At 38.9% G+C, this 22,578-nt stretch overlaps 1 protein-coding gene across 5 annotated transcripts in view; it reads right to left on the bottom strand.

The window, feature by feature from the left end:
- Positions 1-765: 765 nt before the first annotated feature.
- Positions 766-22,578, bottom strand: part of RBPMS (RNA binding protein, mRNA processing factor) — a 572,887-nt gene continuing 551,074 nt past the window's right edge. For 3 of the 5 annotated variants that reach the window (XR_004536565.1, XM_033915619.1, XM_033915611.1), the window contains one exon: positions 766-3,967. Coding sequence is in view for 1 of the 5 variants with exons in the window: in XM_033915619.1 (XP_033771510.1) it covers positions 3,877-3,967 (91 nt within the window). In the remaining 4 variants the exon portion in view is untranslated. Of the gene's footprint in view, positions 3,968-16,025; positions 16,177-22,578 lie in introns of all 5 variants that reach the window. The other 2 variants (XR_004536566.1, XR_004536564.1) reach the window with 2 other exon arrangements.

The following is a 22,578-nucleotide window of genomic DNA, read 5'->3' as shown; positions in this document are numbered from 1 at the left end:
TAACTTACTAGCGCCTAAGTTAAGAGGGAAACCCCTTTTAAGAGTTCTCCAGATAGATTCGCTAGGACATCAGGCCGCCAGGTGGTATAAATTAATATCAGAGTTCTTGAATAAAAAAAACCCAAAAAATGGTCTTCGTGACATTTGGAGCATTGAGATAAAGCAGTATATTTCTGCATCTCGATGGCCACGAATTTGGACTGGGAGATTGAAATGTTCAGCATCAGCATCTATGAGACAGACATGGTTTTTTCTATTACATAGATCTTTTTGGACCCCTGTTAGGTTGCATAAGTTGGATAGTTCCAAGTCTAATAGATGTTGGCACTGTCATTTAGACATTTGGACACTGGATCATCTGTTGTTCTATTGTCCATTGATACTTAGCTTCTGGAGGTCAATATGGAGTAAAATTAATAACATTTTGGAATCATCAATTCCTTTAACTTATGAGACAGTCATTTGTGGTACAATATTGCATGTTAAACCCCCTTTAGATCAATATAGAGGTCGTCTTTTCCTTATAATGACTGGGATAGCCATCCAGATGATCACCCAAAATTGGAAGAAATGCGATTGTTTAAATTTTTCATTCTGGTGGGCAAGTCTTTGCTCTAGTTATAGATTTGAAAGAATAAAAGCTGAAAATGTAGGACATGGTAATATATTTAAATTAATATGGGGCTCATTGGCATCTTATGTTACCTCATTGTAATTGTTTGTTGACTGTGAATCAGTTTGTTCTTTACTATGGTACATATCCAGGGCAGGGGGGGAGAGGGATTCTTTATGTCATAAATTGATTTTTGAATATTCATAATGGAGATGGGTGTGAAGATATCATTATTCAGAATAGATAGGATATTTATGATAATATATGTTTGTGTTATACAGAGTGATAATTGTTTGGATGGATGGATGGGGGGGGGAAGGATGATTATGAACATGAGAAAGATGAATGTGCTTTTATAGTATTACTATGAGTTGCATTGGTTGTATTGCACTGTTGTAGTTTTGAAAATAATAAAGAATTAATAAAAACCCCAACAACAAAACAAAACGGCACCAGAATTGTGCCTCTGGAGGTCCTCTAACATCACTCTAGGCGTGGCTAATGGCTGAAGTGGTGTTACAAGCCGGTAGGTGTCTCTGTAGGCTCAATTCCCGTCAAAGGTAGGCGCCGGAAATGTAGGCTTACATTTCTGGTGCCTACTTTTGCCGGAGGATTGACACACGATCGGTAGTCGCTCTTAAGGCAGCTGCTGACAATGGCGCAGTTTAGAGAATCCAGGCCTCAGTGCCTCCTATTTAGGAGACAGTAATTGGTCCTGCATTATAACTGTGTGTTAGCTAATTATGGTACAGTAAGTGCAGCGCGCTACCTGGCTAATGTTTCCAACCCTATTCTTCACCCATGGCATGCCCTCTAACATGTGAATAACACATGGGCATGTGGTAACTATGAAATATTGCAAAGTAGAGAATGACACGAGGACAGATTTTTCCCTGTCCCCGCAGAAACTCATTTTCCTGTCCCGGCCCCATTCCTTAATCATTCCCTGCTCTGCCTTAATCACACAAGCCTCGAACGTGTATGATTTTAAAGTGTTTGAGGTTTCTGCAGATAAGGACAGCGCTTGCAGGAATGGGGCAACTCATGGGGATGGGACGGGAAAAATTTGTCCCCTTGCATTCTCTACTTCAAAGCTCCTTAATGCATGGTTTACCACACCCAGCTGCTTTAAGAGCTTAATATGCTTAAATAAAAGTCCACTAAATGTGATGGCGTATAGTTTGAAAGTAGATGTACATGTGAGTGGAGTCTGGGCAAAGCATGGGCAGAAGCACAATTACACACATAAGTTATAGAATACTGTAATTAATGCACATTTCTTACCACAAAAACAAGGCCCAATCCTTTGCACCCATTCTATGGTTGGTTTAACCGCTGATGCCTAATATACATGCATGTATATTCCTGGATCCAAAAGTATTTTATAAAAGAAAATAGGCTCCTTCTTTCCTTTCTAGAACAGCTGCCCTTTTCTAGAATTTTCCTCCCCAGAGTATGTGCTACCTTACATGGAGGAGGAGTGAATTTGTATTTAGGCATTTGTCTGCTACAAGGGGCCACTGTGGATGCCTATGCTGATTTTATAAAACGGCGCCATTTTAGACTTTTCACATAGATGCCCTGCTATAAAACTACCCCCATTAAGCCACAGAAGAACACTGTTTAACCTGTTCCATAGTGTTGCCATTTGATATGAGGAGCTTTTTGGTTTCAGTTTTCACACACTATATAGCACTATAGTCTTGTCTATGGCACTGTTATATGTAAGAAAAAAAAATGGCTGCTATATTTTAACTACTCTGGCAAATGTAAAACAGAACAGAAAAAAAATCTATACTTTTCATTGTAATTTCCTCTCTTGATAATAATACCCTCAAATCCTATTAGGATACACTCTGTACAATAATAGCTTTTTATTCCCACAAAGTTAAAACAACCCTTTGAGGTAAGGAATGCCAAATGTTCTTTTCAGATTTACCTGTGATTTGGTGTTCCTACAGAAAATATAAATATTGCAAAAAGAAGACAATCACAGGACACCTTAAACATGAGGCTGAATCCAACAAGTGATTACATACAAGACAGACTCTAAATGAGAGAAAACCATGCTCAGCAAGTCATGCAAGTCAGACATTCACCAGACAATTAGTTACAAAATGTTCTTCCTGAATGTTTCTGAGCAGCTCTTGGCAATCCCCCAACTCCCCAACCTCTTGGAACAGACCCTCACAAAGGACGTGACCCAACCTGGCAGGCATCTACTTCATGATCTGTGTAATGTCATACAGACAAGATAAACCGATCTCTTTCATTCCATATGAGGTTCCAAGCATGGCTGGTGAGGTTCATGGAAATGACTGTGGTGCTGCTGAAGGGATTTTAGGAACCTTAAAAGGTAGAAAACAGAAATAAAACCAACCAAAGGAAGAAAAATAAGGCGATATCCTTTTTTGACCAATTTTCTTCTTCAGGTGACAATATTCAACTTGAAGAAGGTGGTTCTGGCTTTCAAGAGCTTGCCAAACAATGCACAATAATTAGTCCAATAAGAAAGTATCACCCTATTTTCCTTTCATTTGTTTCTTTCAGTGGATTAACATGGTCACCACACTATTTTATCAAAGAACCTTAGAATAAATATGTTCAGTAAAACAGGATTGCTAGGTACCACATGAATTGAAGAAATTCACATGGGTGGTTCTAGTTTTCACTTTGGCACTCACTAAATCCAGCCAGCATCATTTACTCTGCAGAGAGATGTGATCCAGTCCCCAGTCTGAAAACACTATATTTAGCAAGTTCTCCTCTGACTGGGAATTTATGGTTAAGATAAAAGCTGCTTTCTGATTGGCTCTCCCTGACATCATTTGGCACAACTTGGAATTAAAACATAAAAAATCTGCAGATGTAAACTGTTTTTCCTTTTGTTTGTTTGTTTTTATCAGACACATATAGCACACACAGATAATACAGGATGACAGAACAGTCCATAAACATATAACACCTCATTTGGTTTTGTTTCAACAACTTATCAAGACATGCCTTGAACATGCAGCTTAGGAGAAAAATATATATATATATAAGTTCTTAAAATACAAAACTTCAAAGTCAAGCACAAAAAAGTGTAATCCAACAGTGTAAGATTGTCAAACTTACGTTTGCTATAAAAATACTTGCTCTTTTTTTTAAATTGTTTTGTTTGAAAATACTTTTCAAACTGTACAGCAACGTACAGCAGACCATGCTTTCAAAAAGAAACACACTCTACTTTTTACAATTATACAGTGTTTTAAAAAAACAAACTAAATCTCTTGTTTTTGTTGGTTTCTTCTAGGAGAACAGATGTGTGATAGAGGCTCTGTCAAAGTCTTGAAGGAAGTCCGGGGTCCTAGCCTGCAAGGAAAAGCATACAGTTTACATTTGCAAATTATTTTCAATGCAAAAAAAATATGATCATGTATCACCCCTTCTCTTCAAAGCTCATTGGCTCCCTGTTGAGCACAGAATCAATTATAAAATTATTTTTATTTATTTTTTAAAATTTCTTTATTCATTTTAAATCCATAAGTAAGTGCAAAATAAAATACAATCATATAATTCTATAAAAGCACTTAAATACAATTACAATTATAATCTATGACAAAAAGATCATCACCCCCCCATAATTATATCTAAGAACTACACTCAATTTGAAATTTAAAACTACATTCCAACCTGCCCTCCCACCCTGGACATGTATGACCAAAGGGCATAATCAGCAATCACTCTGCAAAATTTTGTCAATGGCTCCCAAATCTTCAGAAAATTATTTTATTGACGTTTAAAACCCGTTGAAGTAACCAACCTGAATTTATTAATAATCTAATCATACCTTACTGCCCCTCTAAAGTTCTTCGCTCTATATCTCAAAATCTCCTAACAATTCCTTCCTTAACACATCTGCCCCTTCACTTTGGAATTCTACCCCTAACCATCTTTGTACAGAAGTTTCTCTTCCCCATTTAATAAAAAAAAATTTTTGAACTAAAAAAAAAAAAAAAAAATTACCTAAAAACTTTTCTATTTCAAGATGCTTTTGACACCTAACTGCCCTTATTAGGGCTAAAATTTTGAATTTTAATTATCATCATTTTTTAAAAAAAATCCCCTTCCTATCGTACCTACTTTTTATGTTAACTTTACTTGATTATTGTAGTTCCTCCTTCTTTCCTCTTGTGCCCGTTCGTTTTTATGTTATGTAATATTTGTCTCGTAACCTATCTCAAGTTTTACCTATGTAAGTCTGTGTCTTTGGATCTTCATTAGCACTTATTTGTACACCACTTAGAAGTTTGATTGAGCAGTATTTCTTAATAAACTTGAAAACTTGATACAAGTCATTAAGGACTAAATTCAGCAAATAGCGTTCAAACTTGGGCTCAGAACACCCCCCACCCAAAAAAACCCCAAACCAACCAGCACATCGAGTGCTACTCAAAATGATGTTCCAAGTTGGGCACCGTTTATAGAATAATGCTCCACTTTTAGGTGCAAGGATTTTCACCAACTGAATCTTGGTGTAAATCCCTGCACTAAGGCAGACTTTTACAAAGCTGTGCAGTCGAACGGTGCATGCTAAATACCAAGCCTGGACTGGAATGGATGGCTTTGGCATTTAGAGTGTGCTGCTCAGCAGCGCAGCTTTGTAAAAGAATCCGTAAATTAGGCGAGGATCCCCCGAATTCTAGAATAACGTATGCTTCTTACGTGAATACCCCTAACCTGCCCATGGCCAGGTCCCCTTTTGAGTTGTGTGCAAAAAGGATTTGCATTCACATCTTTGTAGAACAGTGCTTAGTGAGATGTGCCATCCAAATAGTTACTAATTAACGCCAATAACTAGTAGCGCCCAATTATTGTTGCTAATAGGCTCATTGTATTTATTTATTTATTCATTCAATTTTCTATATTGTTCTCCCAGGGGAGCTCAGAACGGTTTACATGAATTTATTCAAGGACACAAGCATTTTCTGTCCTCTTTTTAGAGGAGTCTGGATGGTTTCCTGGACTGGAGGGAATTTGTTTGGGTTTTGGACTTTCTCTCTCCAGTTCAGCACCCACCCCAGAGTTAAATAGAGAATGACACCGGGACAAATTTATCCCCATCCCCGCAGGAACTCAATTTTTCCCGTCCTGTCCCCACAAGTTTTGTCACTGTCCCTCTCCTGCCCCATTCCTGTAAGCTCTGCCTTAACCGCACAAGCCTCGGACACTTATAATTTTTAAAGTGTTTGAGGCTTGTGCAGATGAGGACAGAGCTTGCAGAAATGGGGAAGGGACAGGAAAAGAACTTGCCGGAATGGGATGGGAAAATGAGTCCCCGCGGGGACAGAGAAATTTTGTCCCCATGTCATTCTCTATCAAGTATAGCTCTCTCTTTGGCCTGATCCCCACGTACCTCTTCTGGCGCTACAATTTCAAACGATGGGCAGCTGGAAGCATTAGTGACATGATCTTGCTGCTGTCAGCCTGCCCCGGAAGCCTTCGCTCTGTAGTGACTTCCTGTTCCTGTGTAGGCAGGATGCTGCAGAGCGATGGCTTCTGGGGCAGGCCAGCAGCAGCAGGATCTTGTTGCTAATGCTGCCAGATGTCAGCTGCCTGAAGTTTGAAATTGCAGCGCTGAGGTAGGTGGTAGAGGATGACACGGGGAAAATTTTTTTCATCATTCCCTCCCCGTCCCTGTGAACTCATCCCTGTCCCCGCAAACTCAGTCCCTGTTCCTGCCCTGTCCCCACACCGCAAGCTCAGTCCCCGTCCTGCAAACTGTCAGATCCCATGCACACAAGCCTTGAATAGTTATGATTTTATTCTGAACTTATTTTATTAAAGTATAAAAAGAGACAATATTCTGTACAATTGTCATTTTATAAACACAAATAATACAGAGCAAGGATCAACAAAACCCCTGTCTCCCCTCCCTTTCACAAATATCCCCTCCACTATTGTGAAAACTGAACAAAACAAATTACTACAGAATGTTACACAGAAAAATCAAGCTAACAGAATACTTCAATCACACATGGCAGGAATAGTGTTAGGGTAGAGCAACTAGGGTAACTTCCCCCTGGTCAGAGAGAGCCCTAAGCCAACTGGAAACTAAAGAAGCACAGCATGGGCTTTGCGGTCCCAAGTTATGTCTAATACCAGCTCTGATTCATCAAAACAAGCAGTGGCACCAGTTAAATAAACACTTCCACTAACTGGTTCTTTAATTGCACCTCCTTAAATAATTCGTTCTCAAATAATAATTAGTTCTTAGATAGTAAATTCTTAAATATTAAATTCTTATATAGTTATTTATCCCACCGAAGTTCCTCAGTATGCCACATTTAAACTCTTAGCAAAGAAGCCTATGTGGTGACTGTTCTCATCAGAACTTAAAAACCGGTGTTTATCAATTAATCTATATCTAATTATAATTTTGTAAATTTTATACGTTTTTTTTTTGTTTCATTTCATTTCCTTATTAAAGTGCCAGTGCTTTTCTTGAAAACAATCTTATAAATATATTCATAAGTTTATAAATTCTTATGAAAACTGAAACTTAGCTTTTGTTTCATTCCCCACCGACGCGTTTCATTTTTCTTCAGGGTCGGGGAAAGTACAGAAATGTTCAGGCTATCAGCATTTAACTTATGCCAACCAAAATCATACCGGAATTAGTAATTCGGAATCAGTAATTAGGAAATGAAATGAAATGAAACAAAAAAATGTATAAAATTTACAAAATTATAATTAGATATAGATTAATTGATAAACACCGGTTTTTAAGTTCTGATGAGGACAGTCACCACATAGGCTTCTTTGCTGAGAGTTTAAGTGTGGCATGCTGAGGAACTTCGGTGGGATAAATAACTATATAAGAATTTAATATTTAAGAATTTACTATCTAAGAACTAATTATTATTTGAGAACTAATTATTTAAGGAGGTGCAATTAAAGAACAGTTAGTGGAAGTAATACCAGCTCTAGCAGGATACATATGTCAAATCTGAAATATTCTAATCACAAAATATAAAATAAATAATTTTTTTTTCTACCTATTGTTGTCTGGTAATTTTATTCTTCCAATCACATTGATCTCAGGCTTTGGTTTTAGGTTCCTTCTGTCTTCATTGTGGCATGACTGGCTCCTGAAGGTAAAATAGGTGCAAGAGGAGCTGGGGAGGAGATGCCAAGTCTGACACAGGTGCAATTTTTTTACCACAGGAGCAAGACTTTTAACTGCTCCCATGGGCGGTAAAAGGTCTTGTCTCCATTCCCACGGAGCACTGAAAGGTCTTGTCCTCATTCCTGCGGTAAACCAGTTGCAAATTTCTCCATTCCTGTGGATTTACTGCGGTGACCACGGTTTACCGCGTTAAACGGTCCCCGTGTCATTCACTAGTAGGTGGGGACAGGGGAGACTCAGAGAGAAATACCTAACTCTGGAGTGGCCCAGGTGGAGAGCTGGAGATATAGAGAGGCTGTGCTGGAGGTGGGGGAGGTGTAGGGCCAAAGACTACTGAGAGGGAGGAGTGGGGCAGGGCACTGTTGATGGGGTGGGTTATGGGTGGGGTTATGTGTCCTCTTTTTTTTACTTAAATATGGTAACCCTATTCATTCCTCAATTAAACTGTGTGCGCAAACTGGACATGTGCCCAAATTTGCACACACAATTTTAAGCACTATTTATAGAATTCCCTGTAACTGATCAAATCTGGACGAGGTCTTAATGATTCTGATAAACTTTCCAAGTACAATGACTGCTCAGATAGGTGTTTTTTCCCCCTCTAGCTGACAACAGCAACAACAGAGACTTCTAAAATCTATATGTGCATGAGTTTGTAACAGAAATATTTTCTTTCCCTTTGTGAAACGGTCAAACCATTTTAAAGGCACATTTTGCAAAAAAGATGGCGTAGCTGCAGCTGAGAGTACATTACCTTGTAGGAGGGGATGTGTGTGCATGCATGATTGCTGCTCACAGGGCTGCCATTAGAGAATGACACGGTGACAAAATTCATCACCGTTCCCATCCCCGCGGATAACCGCGGGAAATAATCCCATGTCATTTTTTAGTGTCTATTTCAGCCTCAGTCCTTCTACCCCAGCATTCTTCAAAGTAAAGCTTGTGGGTCAGAGGTTGTGGCCATTCATACTCTGATTCTTCCCTCTCTCCTTAAAGAATGATATGAAGATGGTTTGCCGCGGTTATCCGCGGGGACGGGAACGATGATGAATTTTGTCACCGTGTCATTCTCTAGCTGCCATGAGGGTTATGTGAGCAGTACAACAGCACAATGCACAAAGATGGGTCCACAAACATATTTCCTCTAAGCTGAGTTGTTTCACTATCACAGTTTCAATAATGAGGGACAAACAAGTTCTGCAGGACTCCAAGAAATCTGCCCACCTTGTGGGCTAGATGCATTAAAGATAGCAACTCGATTGCTGTTGGCCGATTCTCCAGCAGCGATCGATGCACTATCAAGTTTGCATGTAAATGATTTGCATGGAGGTGCAAATCATTTGCACACAAACGCGACCATCAATCTCTCAGTGAGCAATTGACACATGCGCAGAGCCCTAACAGCAATAACAGGGCATCCCTCCTGCCAATTCCACTCCCCCCCTCCACGGCAGCGATGTGGCAGGAGGGATGCCCACTCCATCCTGCCACTGGAGGTCCCCGCCACCCAAAAAAAATGGCAGGAGAGATGCCCACTCGTAGGGACGCTCCCCTCCCCCTCTTTAAAAAGTTGGAAGCAGGAAGCCCACTGAAGGCACCTGTTTCGGCCGCCACTGCCAGTCCCAAATGTCATACCTTCCAAATGATGCATAGGGAGGGGCCAAAGGCCCTGATTGGTTCAGTCACCTAAGGCCCCTCCCAATGGGTGGGGCCTTGGTGTCTGAGTCAATCAGGCCTTAGGCACCTCCCTCTGTATCCAGGATACTGAGGGAGGAGCCTAAGGCCCTGATGGGCTTGGGAGGGACCTTAGGCGACTGAACTAATCAGGGCCTTTGGCCCTTCCCTGTGCATCATTTGGAAGGTGTGACATTTGGGATTGGCAGTGGCGGCCAAAGCAGGTGCCTCCTGCGGGCATCCTGCTTCCAATGTTGTAAAGAGGTACGTCGAAGGTTATTGGTGGGGGTGGTGTCTGGAGGGAGTGGGCATTACTCCTGCCATTTTTTTGCATTCAGGGAAACAGTAGCTCAGGGGTGTCACATTTGATGGGGTTCGTTGGGGAGGGGGCGAAGGACCTTTTTTTTCTTTTAATGGGACAGATATTTTGCGTGGTTAACACATGCAAAATATCTGTGCCATTGAAAAATAAAATCAGGCAGACCAGTCAGTAACACAGTTACCGATAGGTCTTTTTTAAAATCTTTATTAAATTTTCAAGGCTAATACAAAGTGCAGAAAATTATACATACATTAATAATCAGAATCAGAACTTACAGTCAATCAATAAGAATACAAAATTAATAAACCCCCCTCCCTTTCAGTACATTCAATCAAGATACTAAAGCTATTCTAGCAGTTTTACCCAGCCAAATAAATTTAGTGAGAATTCCATTCAATTTCTTATAAAAGAGTCTCTGAAAATAAACTGGCAACATACTCATTTGGTAGCAGACTACAGTAGGCAAAATCATCATCTTGACAGTTTGGACTCTCCCCCACCAAGAGAGATATAATGGGTTCCAATGCTCACATATTTCTTTGACTTTCAACAATAAAGATTTTTAATTTACTGTCATCGTGTCTTTCAATTTTTTTGAATCATAATACCTAAATATTTTATACCCTCTTCCTTCCAAAGGAATAGGAATGGATCAAATAGTTCTTTTGCACAATGCACATTTAACGGAAGAACCTCTGATTTGCTCCAATTTATTTTGTACCCAGAAAATTTACCAAATCTATCAATCAATTTCAGTAAATGCGGAATGGTAGATTCAGGATTCTTCAAATGAAGCAAGATATCATCTGCATAAGCAGATATCTTATATTCCCGACCTGCATAAGGAATCCCCTCTATTTCCCTTGCCTGCTGTATAGCCAACAACAAGGGTTCCAAAACAATATCAAAAAGTAAAGGAGATAAGGGACACCCTTTTCTATCTCTCCTCTTTAGACAGAAATGCTCCAAAAATGTATTATTAATATATAGTCTGGCTGAGGGGGAACCATACAAGGTATGAATCATTTGTATAAATCCAGATCCTATACCAAGCTAATCCATCGCTTGATACATGAAAGTCCATTCCACACTATCAAAGGCTTTCTCTGCATCCAAAGAGACAGAGAAAGCCAGATCATTCATTGTTTTTGATAAACTTAGCATATGAAATGCCAATCTAGTATTATTTGAAGAATGTCTTTGAGCAACAAAACCCGTATGGTACATACCGATCATATAAGGGAGAGCCTTGGCTACTCTTAAAGCCAATAATTTAGCCAAAAGTTTTACATCCACATTAATTAAAGAAATAGGCTTGTAGTTTGAAACCAACATGGGATCTTTATTTGGCTTTGGCAAAACAATGGTTATAGATTCCGCCATAGTACCTGAAATGTTAGTTGTGATTGATATAAATTTAGAAGATGAGGTAATAGTTTAATTTGAAATGACTTGAAAAACTTCACTGCAAATCTATCACTACCTGGAGCGGATCCAGCTCTAAGGGACTGCAACGCTGCCTGGAGTTCCTTAAGTGATATAGGTGCTTCAAGATTTCCTTTTATATGCTTGGGAATTTTTGGCCCATGAATTAATTTTAAAAATTCTAAACCCTCAATTTCTTTATCTGAATAAAGCTCAGAGGAATATAAAGCCTTATAATATTCCCAAAAATATTTTAAAATATTTCCAATTTGAGTATGAATTTTACTGTTTTCATCTTTAACGGCTGCAATCTTTACTTTTCTTAGCTTTAAGATAGTTGGCCAATAATTTTCCTGCTTTATTCGAGTTTCCATAATACAGAGCTTGCTGAGAAAACAAATCTTTCCTAGCCAATTGTGAGGAAATCTCATTATATTTATATTTAGCTTTCAACAGGGCCTGCAAAGTATTTTGTTCCCATTTTGAGGCCAATTGTGACTCTAAAGTCAAAATAATTTGTACCAAATTAGAAAATTCCAATTTTAGTTGTTTCCTAATGTGCGCCGAATATGAAATTATTTGCCCTCTCATTGTAGCTTTAAAAGCATCCAAAATAGTTTCCAAAGAGATTTCCTCTGAGGTATTGAGTTGAAAATACTCATCCACTTTTATTTGAATTTCCTCGAGAAAGTTTGAATCTGCAAGCAATGTATTATTAAATCTCCAAACAGGTCTATTAGAATCTTTTTCAGTAAACTGAAAATTTATCCATATTCCAGCATGATCCAACAAAGAATTGGATCTATGTTGGCCCTTGTTACCTGTTGAATTAACTGATCTGAAACATAAAAATAATCAATTCTTGAAAATGATTTATCAACGTGGAAGCAAAAAGAAAATTTGCGAGCATAAAAATGAAGAATCCGCCATATATCCTTCAATCCACATGAATTTACAAGATTATCTAGACCTAAGGATTTTAATTGTTTGCTGGGTTGTTTGTCAATTAATGAATCCGTGACAGCATTGAAGTCTACGGCCATCGTTAAATTATTTGTAGCCAGTGATAGAATTATTTGTTGGAGGTTTTTTTTAAGAAATCTGCCTGATTGGTGTTAGGAGCGTATACATTAAGAAGCATCAGGGTATCTTTACCTGAAGTCATATTAACATAGAGCTAACTACCCAATGGATCTGCTTTAAAATTATTGAAGTTAGCAGAGACAGTCTTTTTAATTAGGATTGCTACACCTTCCCTTTTCCCTATTGCTGGGGCAAAAACACATGCTTCCCTCCAATGGATCCCTCCAATTTTGCCAACTCTACAGCAGAAAGATAAGTTTCCTGAATATAATAAATATCAGCATGCTGACTTTTTAGGAAGTTAAGAACTTTTTTCCTCTTGATAGGGTGATTCAGTCCATTTACATTTAAAGAGTATAATTTTAAATCCATTTGCTTTCATGTATCAATACACTTCTCCCTTTGTATTCGCGGTGGATGCGGGCTGCCAATAGGTGTGAATATGGAAAAACCGCGAATAACTTTTTATATGTTATTCGCAGTTTTGGGAAAGTGCCATCATTTTTACTATTGAAACCGCAAATAACTTTTCAACTGTTATTTGCGATTTTTGAAATAAGCTGCCACTATTACTACTATTGAAATTCTCTCAAATTTTTATTACTGTATACAACAATACCTGTACAGTCATTTCCGATGCAAACAAAAAGTTCAATACAGTACTGAGAGTTAAATAAAGTTCAATAAAGTATTCTCAAATTTTTATTACTGTATACAACAATACCTGTACAGTCATATTTCCAGGGCAAACAAAAAGTTCAATACCATTCAGAAGGGGTTTCCTGATTGGTGAAATCTTTAAAAATCAGTATAGTTTAACGGTCCTATGCTTCCAGACAGATTTCCTAGGGCATCAGGCCGCCCAGTGATACAAATTAATATCTGAATTTTTGAATAAGAAACCAAAGATTGGTTTTCTTGACATTTGAAGCACTGAGATAAAGCAGCAGATCTCTGCGTCTCAATGGCCAAAAATTTGAACTTGGAGGATGAGATATACGGCGTCTGCATATATGAGACAAACATGGTTTTTCTTGTTACATAGATCTTTTTGGACCCCTGTTCGTTTACAGAAATTGGATAGTTCCAAGTCTAATAGATGCTGGCACTGTCATCTTGAGGTAGAACATTGGATCATCTACTGTTCTATTGCCCCATGATACTTAAATTTTGGAGATCCATTTGGGATCAAGTGAATGAAGTATTGGCAAATCCTGTGGCATTGACATATGATACCGTGTTAATTGGCACATTAATGAGGGCTAAAAGTCAAATATCTTTCCATAATAATAAACTTCTCTTTATTATGACAGGGGTTGCCATACAACTTAGTTTGAGAAACTGGAAAAACTGGGATTGGTTAAATTATACTTTCTGGTGGGAATGTTTATGCCTTACTTTAAAAATGGAACGTATGATGGCCATACAACAGGGACATTATAGGAAATTTATGGATGTTTGGGAGCCATTGACAAAATTCTGTAAGGAGTGATTTGTTGATTTTGCCCTTGGTTCATACACATCCAGGGTGGGTGGGTGGGAAGGGGGTAAGGAGATACTTTAATTTGAATGCAATTGCTGGACATGTAGAAAGCGGGGGATGATATATGTATTTGTTATAAAATATAATTTGATAGCATTTAAGTGCTGTTAAAGTGTATAATATGTTGCACTTATTTTTGGCTTTATAATGAATAAAGATATTTAACAAAAAAAAAAGTTCAATACTGAGAGTTCAATAAAGTATTGAAAGTTCAATACTGGGATACCTGTACTGTACTGTATACTATTGGTTGACTCATTTATGCCATTATGTCGAGCAACAGCGGAAGATGTCTTTAGTCTCTGAAGCATATCCCGTAATTCTACCTTTTCTTGTAAGGTTTTCACTTTTTTTCCCTTTTCGGAGCACTATTGGTACTACTTGAACTCTTGCACTTTGTAGCCATGGTGGGAGACCTGATCTGATCTGTTACTGAAGGAGAGGCAAGCAGCGATTTCTGGGCAGCCAAGCAAGCAGCAATTTCTGGGCAGCCAACCAGCGATTTCAGGGCAGGCAAGCAATCAGCAATTTCTGGGCAGCCAACCAGTGATTTCATGCATGCTGGGAAGAAGCCTTTCTCTCTAGGGATGCTGGGAAACAGCGTTTTTCTCAGTGCACACTGGGAAACATGGAAGCAGCGAATTTGTGGGAGAAAGCATTGAAGCAACAATTTTCAGAGTTACAGTACAGTAATGGTAAGTGATAAACTTTTTTTATCGGTACTGTACAGTAAAAGGAAAAAACTTTAGTGATGATGTTTTTTTGGGGGGGGCGGAGTCAGTGGCTGAAAAATCGCGAATAAGTGAAACTGCAGATATGAAAACTGCGAATACGGAGGGAGAAGTGTATCATCAAATAATAAAAAAAGAATATAAGTTCCCCAGAAATTATAACTAATAATTCCACACACATCCAGGAGCTTAACCTATAATCCCCTCCCTCCCTCCCCCAACCCATCCCTGTGAGTATCTCAATAACTTGGGTGCGTGCATCCGGGTTAGCAATTACTTTCCTCCCCTAGGCCCCTTAATAACTTCCCAGAAATTAATCTCCCCCATGTAATAATTAATATTAGATCAATATGATTTCCAATTCTATTAAACTAAACCTAATTTCAATTATATTATTAATTATGAAGTATGTCAATAAAGAATTTACAATATGAATCATTTAACCTCTATCATTTTAAGATAAAACAACTCATACCCATTCCATTTGTTTTTAAACATCTAAATAATATATTCAACTACTTTTGTGTAAATTATTGTTCAATTAATACATTAAATAACAAACCTATGTACTATGTACTGATTTTCTTTATAAATGAGGAAAAATAAGAACCTTAATACATATCAAAGCTAAATAAATAAAACTAATAAATCAGTTCAGACAAAAAAAAGTAAAGTGATAAACCATCTCAATAAACAATAGAAGTCCAACAGCCAAAATGAGAGTAAATTAGTAATAGACCCTATGAGAAACAATAATAATAATAGAAATACTGTCCCAATTTTAATATAATAAACAAAATAAGATACATTACCGGTTTTATAATGAATGCCAATTTGTACCAAACATCTCCCAATTCCCACTGTACCTAGTTGCCCTTTCATATCTTCCACTACCACTATTATTTTACATGTATCCTACAAGATCTTATGTCTTATATTTATTGATTCCCAACTACTACCTTATTGTTGGAAATACAATGAATATAAATTTCCACTGCTTAATATCAAGAGATATAAAATATTTTATTTAACTCATTAATATCATATATAATCACAGTTAAATCAGAACATCAATGAACTAACAACCTCAAACCTCACACATCCTGCCCCATTGCTTATCCTTGGCCAAAAATTCCAAAAAGTGAATTTACACACAGAACTACTCAGGCATCGTCAGATTTCATTCACCTATAGGCTAGTCTCACACCACCCTTCCAATCTAAAATTCACATATCATTATAGCTTCACTTCCAATTACCTATTCACACATTCAAACTTTCCATTCATCCAAACATAACTTCCCCCCCTTTTATTCCATCCCTCGCAGTAGCAGTCAATATCTTTGTACACATAAACAATTGATGTAAACCCCCCCCCCAAAAAAAAACCATAACTGTCCCTTCAAACAAAGTGCAACAGTCATCAAATAATCATGTTAAAAAGCCTTAAAAGTTCTGTAAAACCTGCTGCCAAAGTCTCCTGCCACACCAGTGGGCCACCGTCTTTGGAATCTTTGACAGGTTAGGGCGTAACATAGTGCAGGATGTTCGTTCCATTGTCAGCTGTTTTGCAGCCTTTGCGTATTCTTCCCTCCTGGTTCGAAGCTAAAGTGACCTGTAAGTAGTGAAAGTGCAAACACCACCAGTGTTAAACTACTGTGGGCTAAAAAATTGATCCAGATGCTGCAAAAATCTAATCTGGTTTGTCTTCCTGATGACATGATAATCCAAATCTGAGTGTTTGGAGAAGAAATAATTTCTTAAAATCTGAAAAAATAATCCAATGGAGCCCTTCAAGGAGGAGCAAAGCAATTACACCACCATCTGCTTCACAGCCAAGTTCCAGAATCCAGTTACCGACAGGTCTAAAGCAACTGGTTTTTACAATTGCTAAAACCCCATACAAAATAGCCAAGCGATGTTAGTGCATCAATCATTTGAATATTTTGCATGGGGTTTAGCTAATTTTCATGGCCATATTGGAAAATAGGCGATTGAGGGGAAAAACATGCTGTGGGCCATTTTGTGCATTGGGTCAGTAACAGCGATCGTTGCTAAAGGTGTGAAAACAGGTTTAGTGACGATTGCTGACTAGTGCATTCCCCCAGTATGATTGAAAATACAATATTAAAGCAACCCCCTCTACTGGCAGCAATGTAGTTGAAGGACTCTGCTCAGCTTAGACTAGGGAACAGTGTCCACAAAACCACTCCCCTTCCTTCCTTTGTCTCCCTGCTTGGTCTACAGTACAGTGAGCAAGGCGAGCACAATTTCAGCTTGGGAACTGGAAGGGGAAAGAGGACAGACATTGGGTGGGAGGGCAGTTAGAGGGCAGAAAAGGAGAAGCAGACATTTTTAGAGAAAGAGAGGGCAGACACTGTTGCATATTGCATGTATAGGTGACATTTCTTATAAGGAAGGGAGGTAGTGCCCAAAGAGAAGAGGGGGTGAAGTAGAAGAAAGGGAAAGATGTTGAACCAGGAAAGTGAGGGATGGGTTGAGGTAGAGAGAGGTGTGGCATATTTTAATCGCGTGATTAAAGTTTTGATTGTGTGATTAATCACGATTATAATGTTTAATCTTCCTGCAGCCCTAATCAAAATCTTTGTAGCATTAATTTAAGGAATTGCTACATAAGCTTTCAAAAAGAATTAGAGGTCAAGTCTACTGAATGTATGTAGGAATCATTTCCGGCAGCCATCTTTGACAGAATGAAAGCAGAGATTATCACATTAGTCCATCAAAAGCACATTTGGCCTCCTTCTGGAAACAGAGTAATACTCCTACTTGAGATGACCTTCTCCTTTCTCCTTAAGTTGGATCATATCTATTTGATGTCCAAACTTACTGCTCTTGTAGATTCTTTCGACTTGTGTGACTTCCCTATTGTAAATGGAGGGGAATGGACTGATGCAAATCAGGGGTATGTGTTGATGGAACTGTTTTGCTATCTTATATTCATTCCGTTTTGGTCTATGTCATGTCGACTGGGGAGGGGAGGGGAGGGGGACTGTTCTTATGATTGTTTTACATTTTGCTGTTAGCAATCTGCCTGTGTTAGTTCTTTTGATAAGAATAAAGATGGTTTAAAAACTTTTTTTTTAAAAAGCACATTTTGTTAAAGATATGATCTCAAACTAGTTGGACATTGGGTAATGACAATATTAAAGTATTCTTTATTTTAGAGTAGCAAATATTTTAAGAGGTAAATATATCTCAACTATGCAGTCCCTTCCTTAGGAAGGGCCCTGTTTGTGTGAAAGGCTATGCTTTGCAAGATCAGCTCCTGAAGTTATACTGCCAGAAAGAGAAAAAGAAACCCAGGTCTGCTCCAAATCTGCAGACTCATGTATTTCCTGAATCCCCAGCTGTTTGTTGCCTGCTGCTGAAGGAGATTCCGATTTAAGGGTACCAGACCTACAGTGTTGCAGATAAAGCAAGCTCCAGCAGCCTGTGCTGCCTGTTATCTCTAATTTCTCATCCTGTCTGAAAGCATGCAAAAAAAAAAAGCAATCTTGTCTGGTTCTGTAATTTTCTCTGATTTCCAAGGTTAGTAAATAAAAACTAAAACAGATATACATTTTTGACTGCTGTAGCTTTTGGAGGCCAAAACTGGTCTCAAACTTTAACTGGCCAGAAGCCGGCGCACCATAACTCGGGGCACCTGAATCTGTCAGCAATACAGATCTATTATGGCCATGCAGATACCATTCTGAGACTCTATAGGTGCTCTCAACTTCCCCCACAATAGCATGTGTGTCATATAAACTGTCCAATTTTCTGAAACATGTGAATACTGTTCCTGTAGCTCGTTATTGATCCTGTAGCACGTAGATTCACTATAGCATGTGTGTTATTGAAAACCATCTCAATTTTCTGTAGCTCATTATTGATCCTATAGCTTGTATGTTATTGATCCTGAAAACTACTGTGTACATATCTTTGTAACCTGTTCTAGGCTCCTGGGGAGGACAGGCTATAAAACTAACTAACTAAAAACATCCTTACTCAGGTTTTGGCCTTTGAAAAAAGTGGTTTGCTCTTGAAGCATTACAAATTATAGACAACCCAACGCAGCAGAAAAATATCTTAACATGAACATTTAATCAGAGGGGACAAAGAAGTCTCCAGAAGTAGCACTCATATTCAAAAGCTTAAAAGAACCTGAGTTACAGATCCAAAGAAAATATGATTTTTAAAAAACCCAGGAGGGTCTTGATTCTGTGGTTCTATTCCATAGAGTTGTTCCAGGGCTCTTGCAACACCAGCAGCGTGGTACAACGTTTCCTTAATGGTCCCTCAACTTGGCAGCTAAGCTTCAATGCTAAAAAATGTAAGGTCATGCACCTTGGCAGCAGAAATCCGTGCAGAACTTACACCCTAAATGGGGAGACCTTAGCTAGGACTACAGCAGAACGTGATCTAGGAGTGATCATAAGTGAAGATATGAAAACTGCCAATCAAGTGGAGAAGGCTTCTTCCAAGGCTAGACAAATGTTGGGTTGTATCCGCAGAAGTTTCGTCAGCTGGAAGCCTGAAGTCATAATGCCATTGTACAGATCCATGGTGAGACCTCATCTGGAATACTGTGCAATTCTGGAAACCACATTACCAAAAAGATGTGATGTGAGTAGAGTCGGTTCAACGAATGGCCACCAGGATAGTCTCGGGACTCAAGGATCTTCCATACGAGGAAAGGCTGAGTATATTGCAGCTATACTCACTTGAGGAACGTAGAGAGAGAGGAGACATGATTGAGACGTTTAAATATATCACGGGCCGTATCGAGGTGGAAGATGATATCTTCTTTCTTAAAGGACCCACGGCCACAAGAGGGCATCTGCTGAAAATCAGGGGTGGGAAATTTCATGGTGATACCAGGAAGTATTACTTCACCGAAAGGGTGGTTGATCATTGGAATGAACTTCCACTGCAGGTGATTGAGGCCAGCAGCGTGCCAGATTTTAAGAAAAAATGGGATAGGCATGTGGGATCTCTTGGGGGGTGAAGTTAGAGGGGTGGGTCATTAGAGCGGGCAGACTTGATGGGCTGAGGCCCTTTTCTGCCGTCATTTTCTATGTTAATCTTATTCTGGCTGTTGCCTGGTAGTCCGAGAATGTGCCAGCAGCTTATAAACGGCTTACTAAACTTTGATACATTTGCAGTATGGAATAACTTACAGATCAGATCTCTGGCTAAGCAGGAGCAAATAAGGAGACCTCTTCTTAGTTGTTGCACCTGATGATCATTACTTGTTTTCTTTCTCCCCTTTTTTACTTTTCACTGTTGCTTGGCCGGTAGGGGTTGTATTCTTCTTTTGGTTCTTGTTAAAGTATGGAGCTGGGTAGTATGTTGGAGATGGGGTTGTTTGTGTTCTTGGTGTTTATATAAAACCTTTGCAATGGAGGTTTAGCTTTGTTTTCTATTGTTGCTTATACTTTTGGAATTGTTTTGAACATGACCTATTGTATTGTTTGAGCTTTGTATTTTGACTGCTACCTCAAAAGACAAGTCCATAGGCCATCATTGAGATGGCTTGGGGAAATCCATTGCTTATTCCTAGGATAAGCAGCATAAAATATGTTTTACTACTTGGGACCTGGGTTGGCCACTGTTGGAAACAGGATGATGGGCTTGATGGACCTTCGGTCTGTCCCAGTATGGCAATTCTTATGGTACCTCTATAAATTAAAGAACAGAGGTCTTTCATCTTAGGCACTTTGAGATCCTTTTACTAAGCTGCACGCGTGTCGAACACAATAAAAAGTCTAACATCGGACATGCTAAATGCGTTCCTTGTTAGTTTTGGGATGTGTGAATATAATCCATGAGCGACTTATTTTTTGAGTGGGTGTATCAGGGTGGAGAGTGAGTTTTCCTGCACTGACACTACACACGCTACCTGGTTAGCGCAAGGATAACACAGGAGCCGATAGTGGCTTCTAAATAAGTGGCAGTAAAGGCCTGATTTTCTATGGTGCGCCTACATTGTAGGTGTGCAGGCATGCGGTTGTCAATCAACCGCTAGGCACATGTAGTAGAATAGCGCCTACAGTTTTGTATACCTACTAACTTTAAGAAGCCTTCTATTGCACTTATCATGTTTTATTTTTTAAATAATATATTACCAAACCACACTCTCTGTGAACAAATCACACTACACAACTGTTTTCTTTATAAAACAGCTCAATGGGGATGCCCCATTGGGCCAGAAAACCTGGACTGGAACACAGCTTTTTCTGTTTCAGTTCCTTTCAAAACCACATTGCCCCATTTTTTAAAAATTATCACACATTCTCTTGCTGTATTGCAAATTGTTACCACAGTCTCATGTTGCTCAACCACAATGGTAATAGTTTATGCTTTCTGATATCACTATCGGACTCCACAATCATATTGCTCAGTCGGCCCAACACAGGGCTGTGTTTCACTGGATCAGCGTCTTCAGGAGCCATGACTGCTTCAGGTTTTCACTGAGTTATTTCACCTCTTATCATAGTTCATTTTATCATGGAGGTTCAAAACCTCCATAACAACTCTCTCTTCCTCCAGCATTTCACGGGCCTACATTTTACACGCCTACCTCACGTGCACAGCGACGCCTAACCATGTGTAAGGCAACTTCCGGTGCAAACCACGCCTCTGCCTGCCTTATGCATGCTTAGGCATTACTATGCACTTTCGTATGTGTGAGGTAGGCGCATTAATACAGTGCACCTAATAAAACAAAACATGCTCTGCCATTGTATAGTTAGGTGGCTGCCTAACTTTAGCGCATGTTAAAGAGAATCAGGCCCTAAGTGCTCCTGTGGTAATTTTATTAATGGCTACACGCTAATGCTAACTTTAGCACATGCTGAGGTATACAAAAAACAGAAAATAGCCCTTTTCATGGTCGCAGTAAAAATGGCCTTACTGTGCAGGAAAGACCCATGCAAGGCCAATTCTTCTTGTACTTTCAGAACCCCTTTATTTCCCAAGCCACTGCTTGCCCTGGATCGGTAGCATGAAATGTTGCTACTATTTTGGTTTTTGTCAGGTACTAGTGACCAGCATTGGCCACTGTGAAGACGGGTTACTGGGCTAGATCAGGGGTGTCAAAGTCCCTCCTCAAGGGCCGCAATCCAGTCGGGTTTTCAGGATTTCCCCAATGAATATGCATTGAAAGCAGTGCATGCAAATAGATCTCATGCATATTCATTGGGGAAATCCTGAAAACTTGACTGGATTGGGGCCCTCGAGGAGGGACTTTGACACCCCTGGGCTAGATGGACACAGTAAAGTTATTCTTATGTTCTTAAGATAGCTGTTGAGAACATTTTGATGGAGTTTTGATCTTGCACATGAAAAGCAACACAAAGTGGAACACTGGAATTTTATCACAATGGTTTTATTGCTCAAAATAATCCAAAAAGAAGGGAAAACACCCCACGAACAAACTAGGTAAACCAAAGAAGGCGTGGGGAAGGGACTGAACACATCAACCTTAAAGAACAAATACAATTTTATTATAAGCAAAAATAACGTAAAATCATATCATATATGTAAAACCAAGCCTTATAAAAAGTCTAATGGCTCCTTTTACAAAGGTGAGCTAGTGGTTTTAGTGAGCGCTAGCCGAAAAATTACCGCCTGCTTAAAAGGAGGTGGTAGCGGCTAGCGTGCGGCGCATTAAAACCGCTAGCTCACCTTTGTAAAAGGAGCCCTTAGACTTTTTATAAGGTTTGGTTTTACATATATGATATGATTTTATGTTATTTTTGCTTATAATAAAATTGTATTTGTTCCTTAAGGTTGATGTGTTCAGTCCCTTCCCCACGCCTTCTTTGGTTTCCCTAGTTTGTTCCTCAAAATACTTAATAATCACAACAAATAAAAACTATTATAAACAAATACACATACATTTAAGGTATCAAGAGTCTGTGTCAAGGTGTTACAGTATTAACACCATATGTTCAATGCTCACAGAGTTAAAACAGGGCCCTACAAGTTTTAATACTTTGCCTTCCTCACTCAG

The sequence above is a fragment of the Geotrypetes seraphini genome, chromosome 1 (assembly GCF_902459505.1).
Source record: "Geotrypetes seraphini chromosome 1, aGeoSer1.1, whole genome shotgun sequence".
In the NCBI taxonomy this organism is placed as follows: domain Eukaryota; kingdom Metazoa; phylum Chordata; class Amphibia; order Gymnophiona; family Dermophiidae; genus Geotrypetes; species Geotrypetes seraphini.
This window is presented reverse-complemented; position numbering and strand designations above follow the sequence as displayed.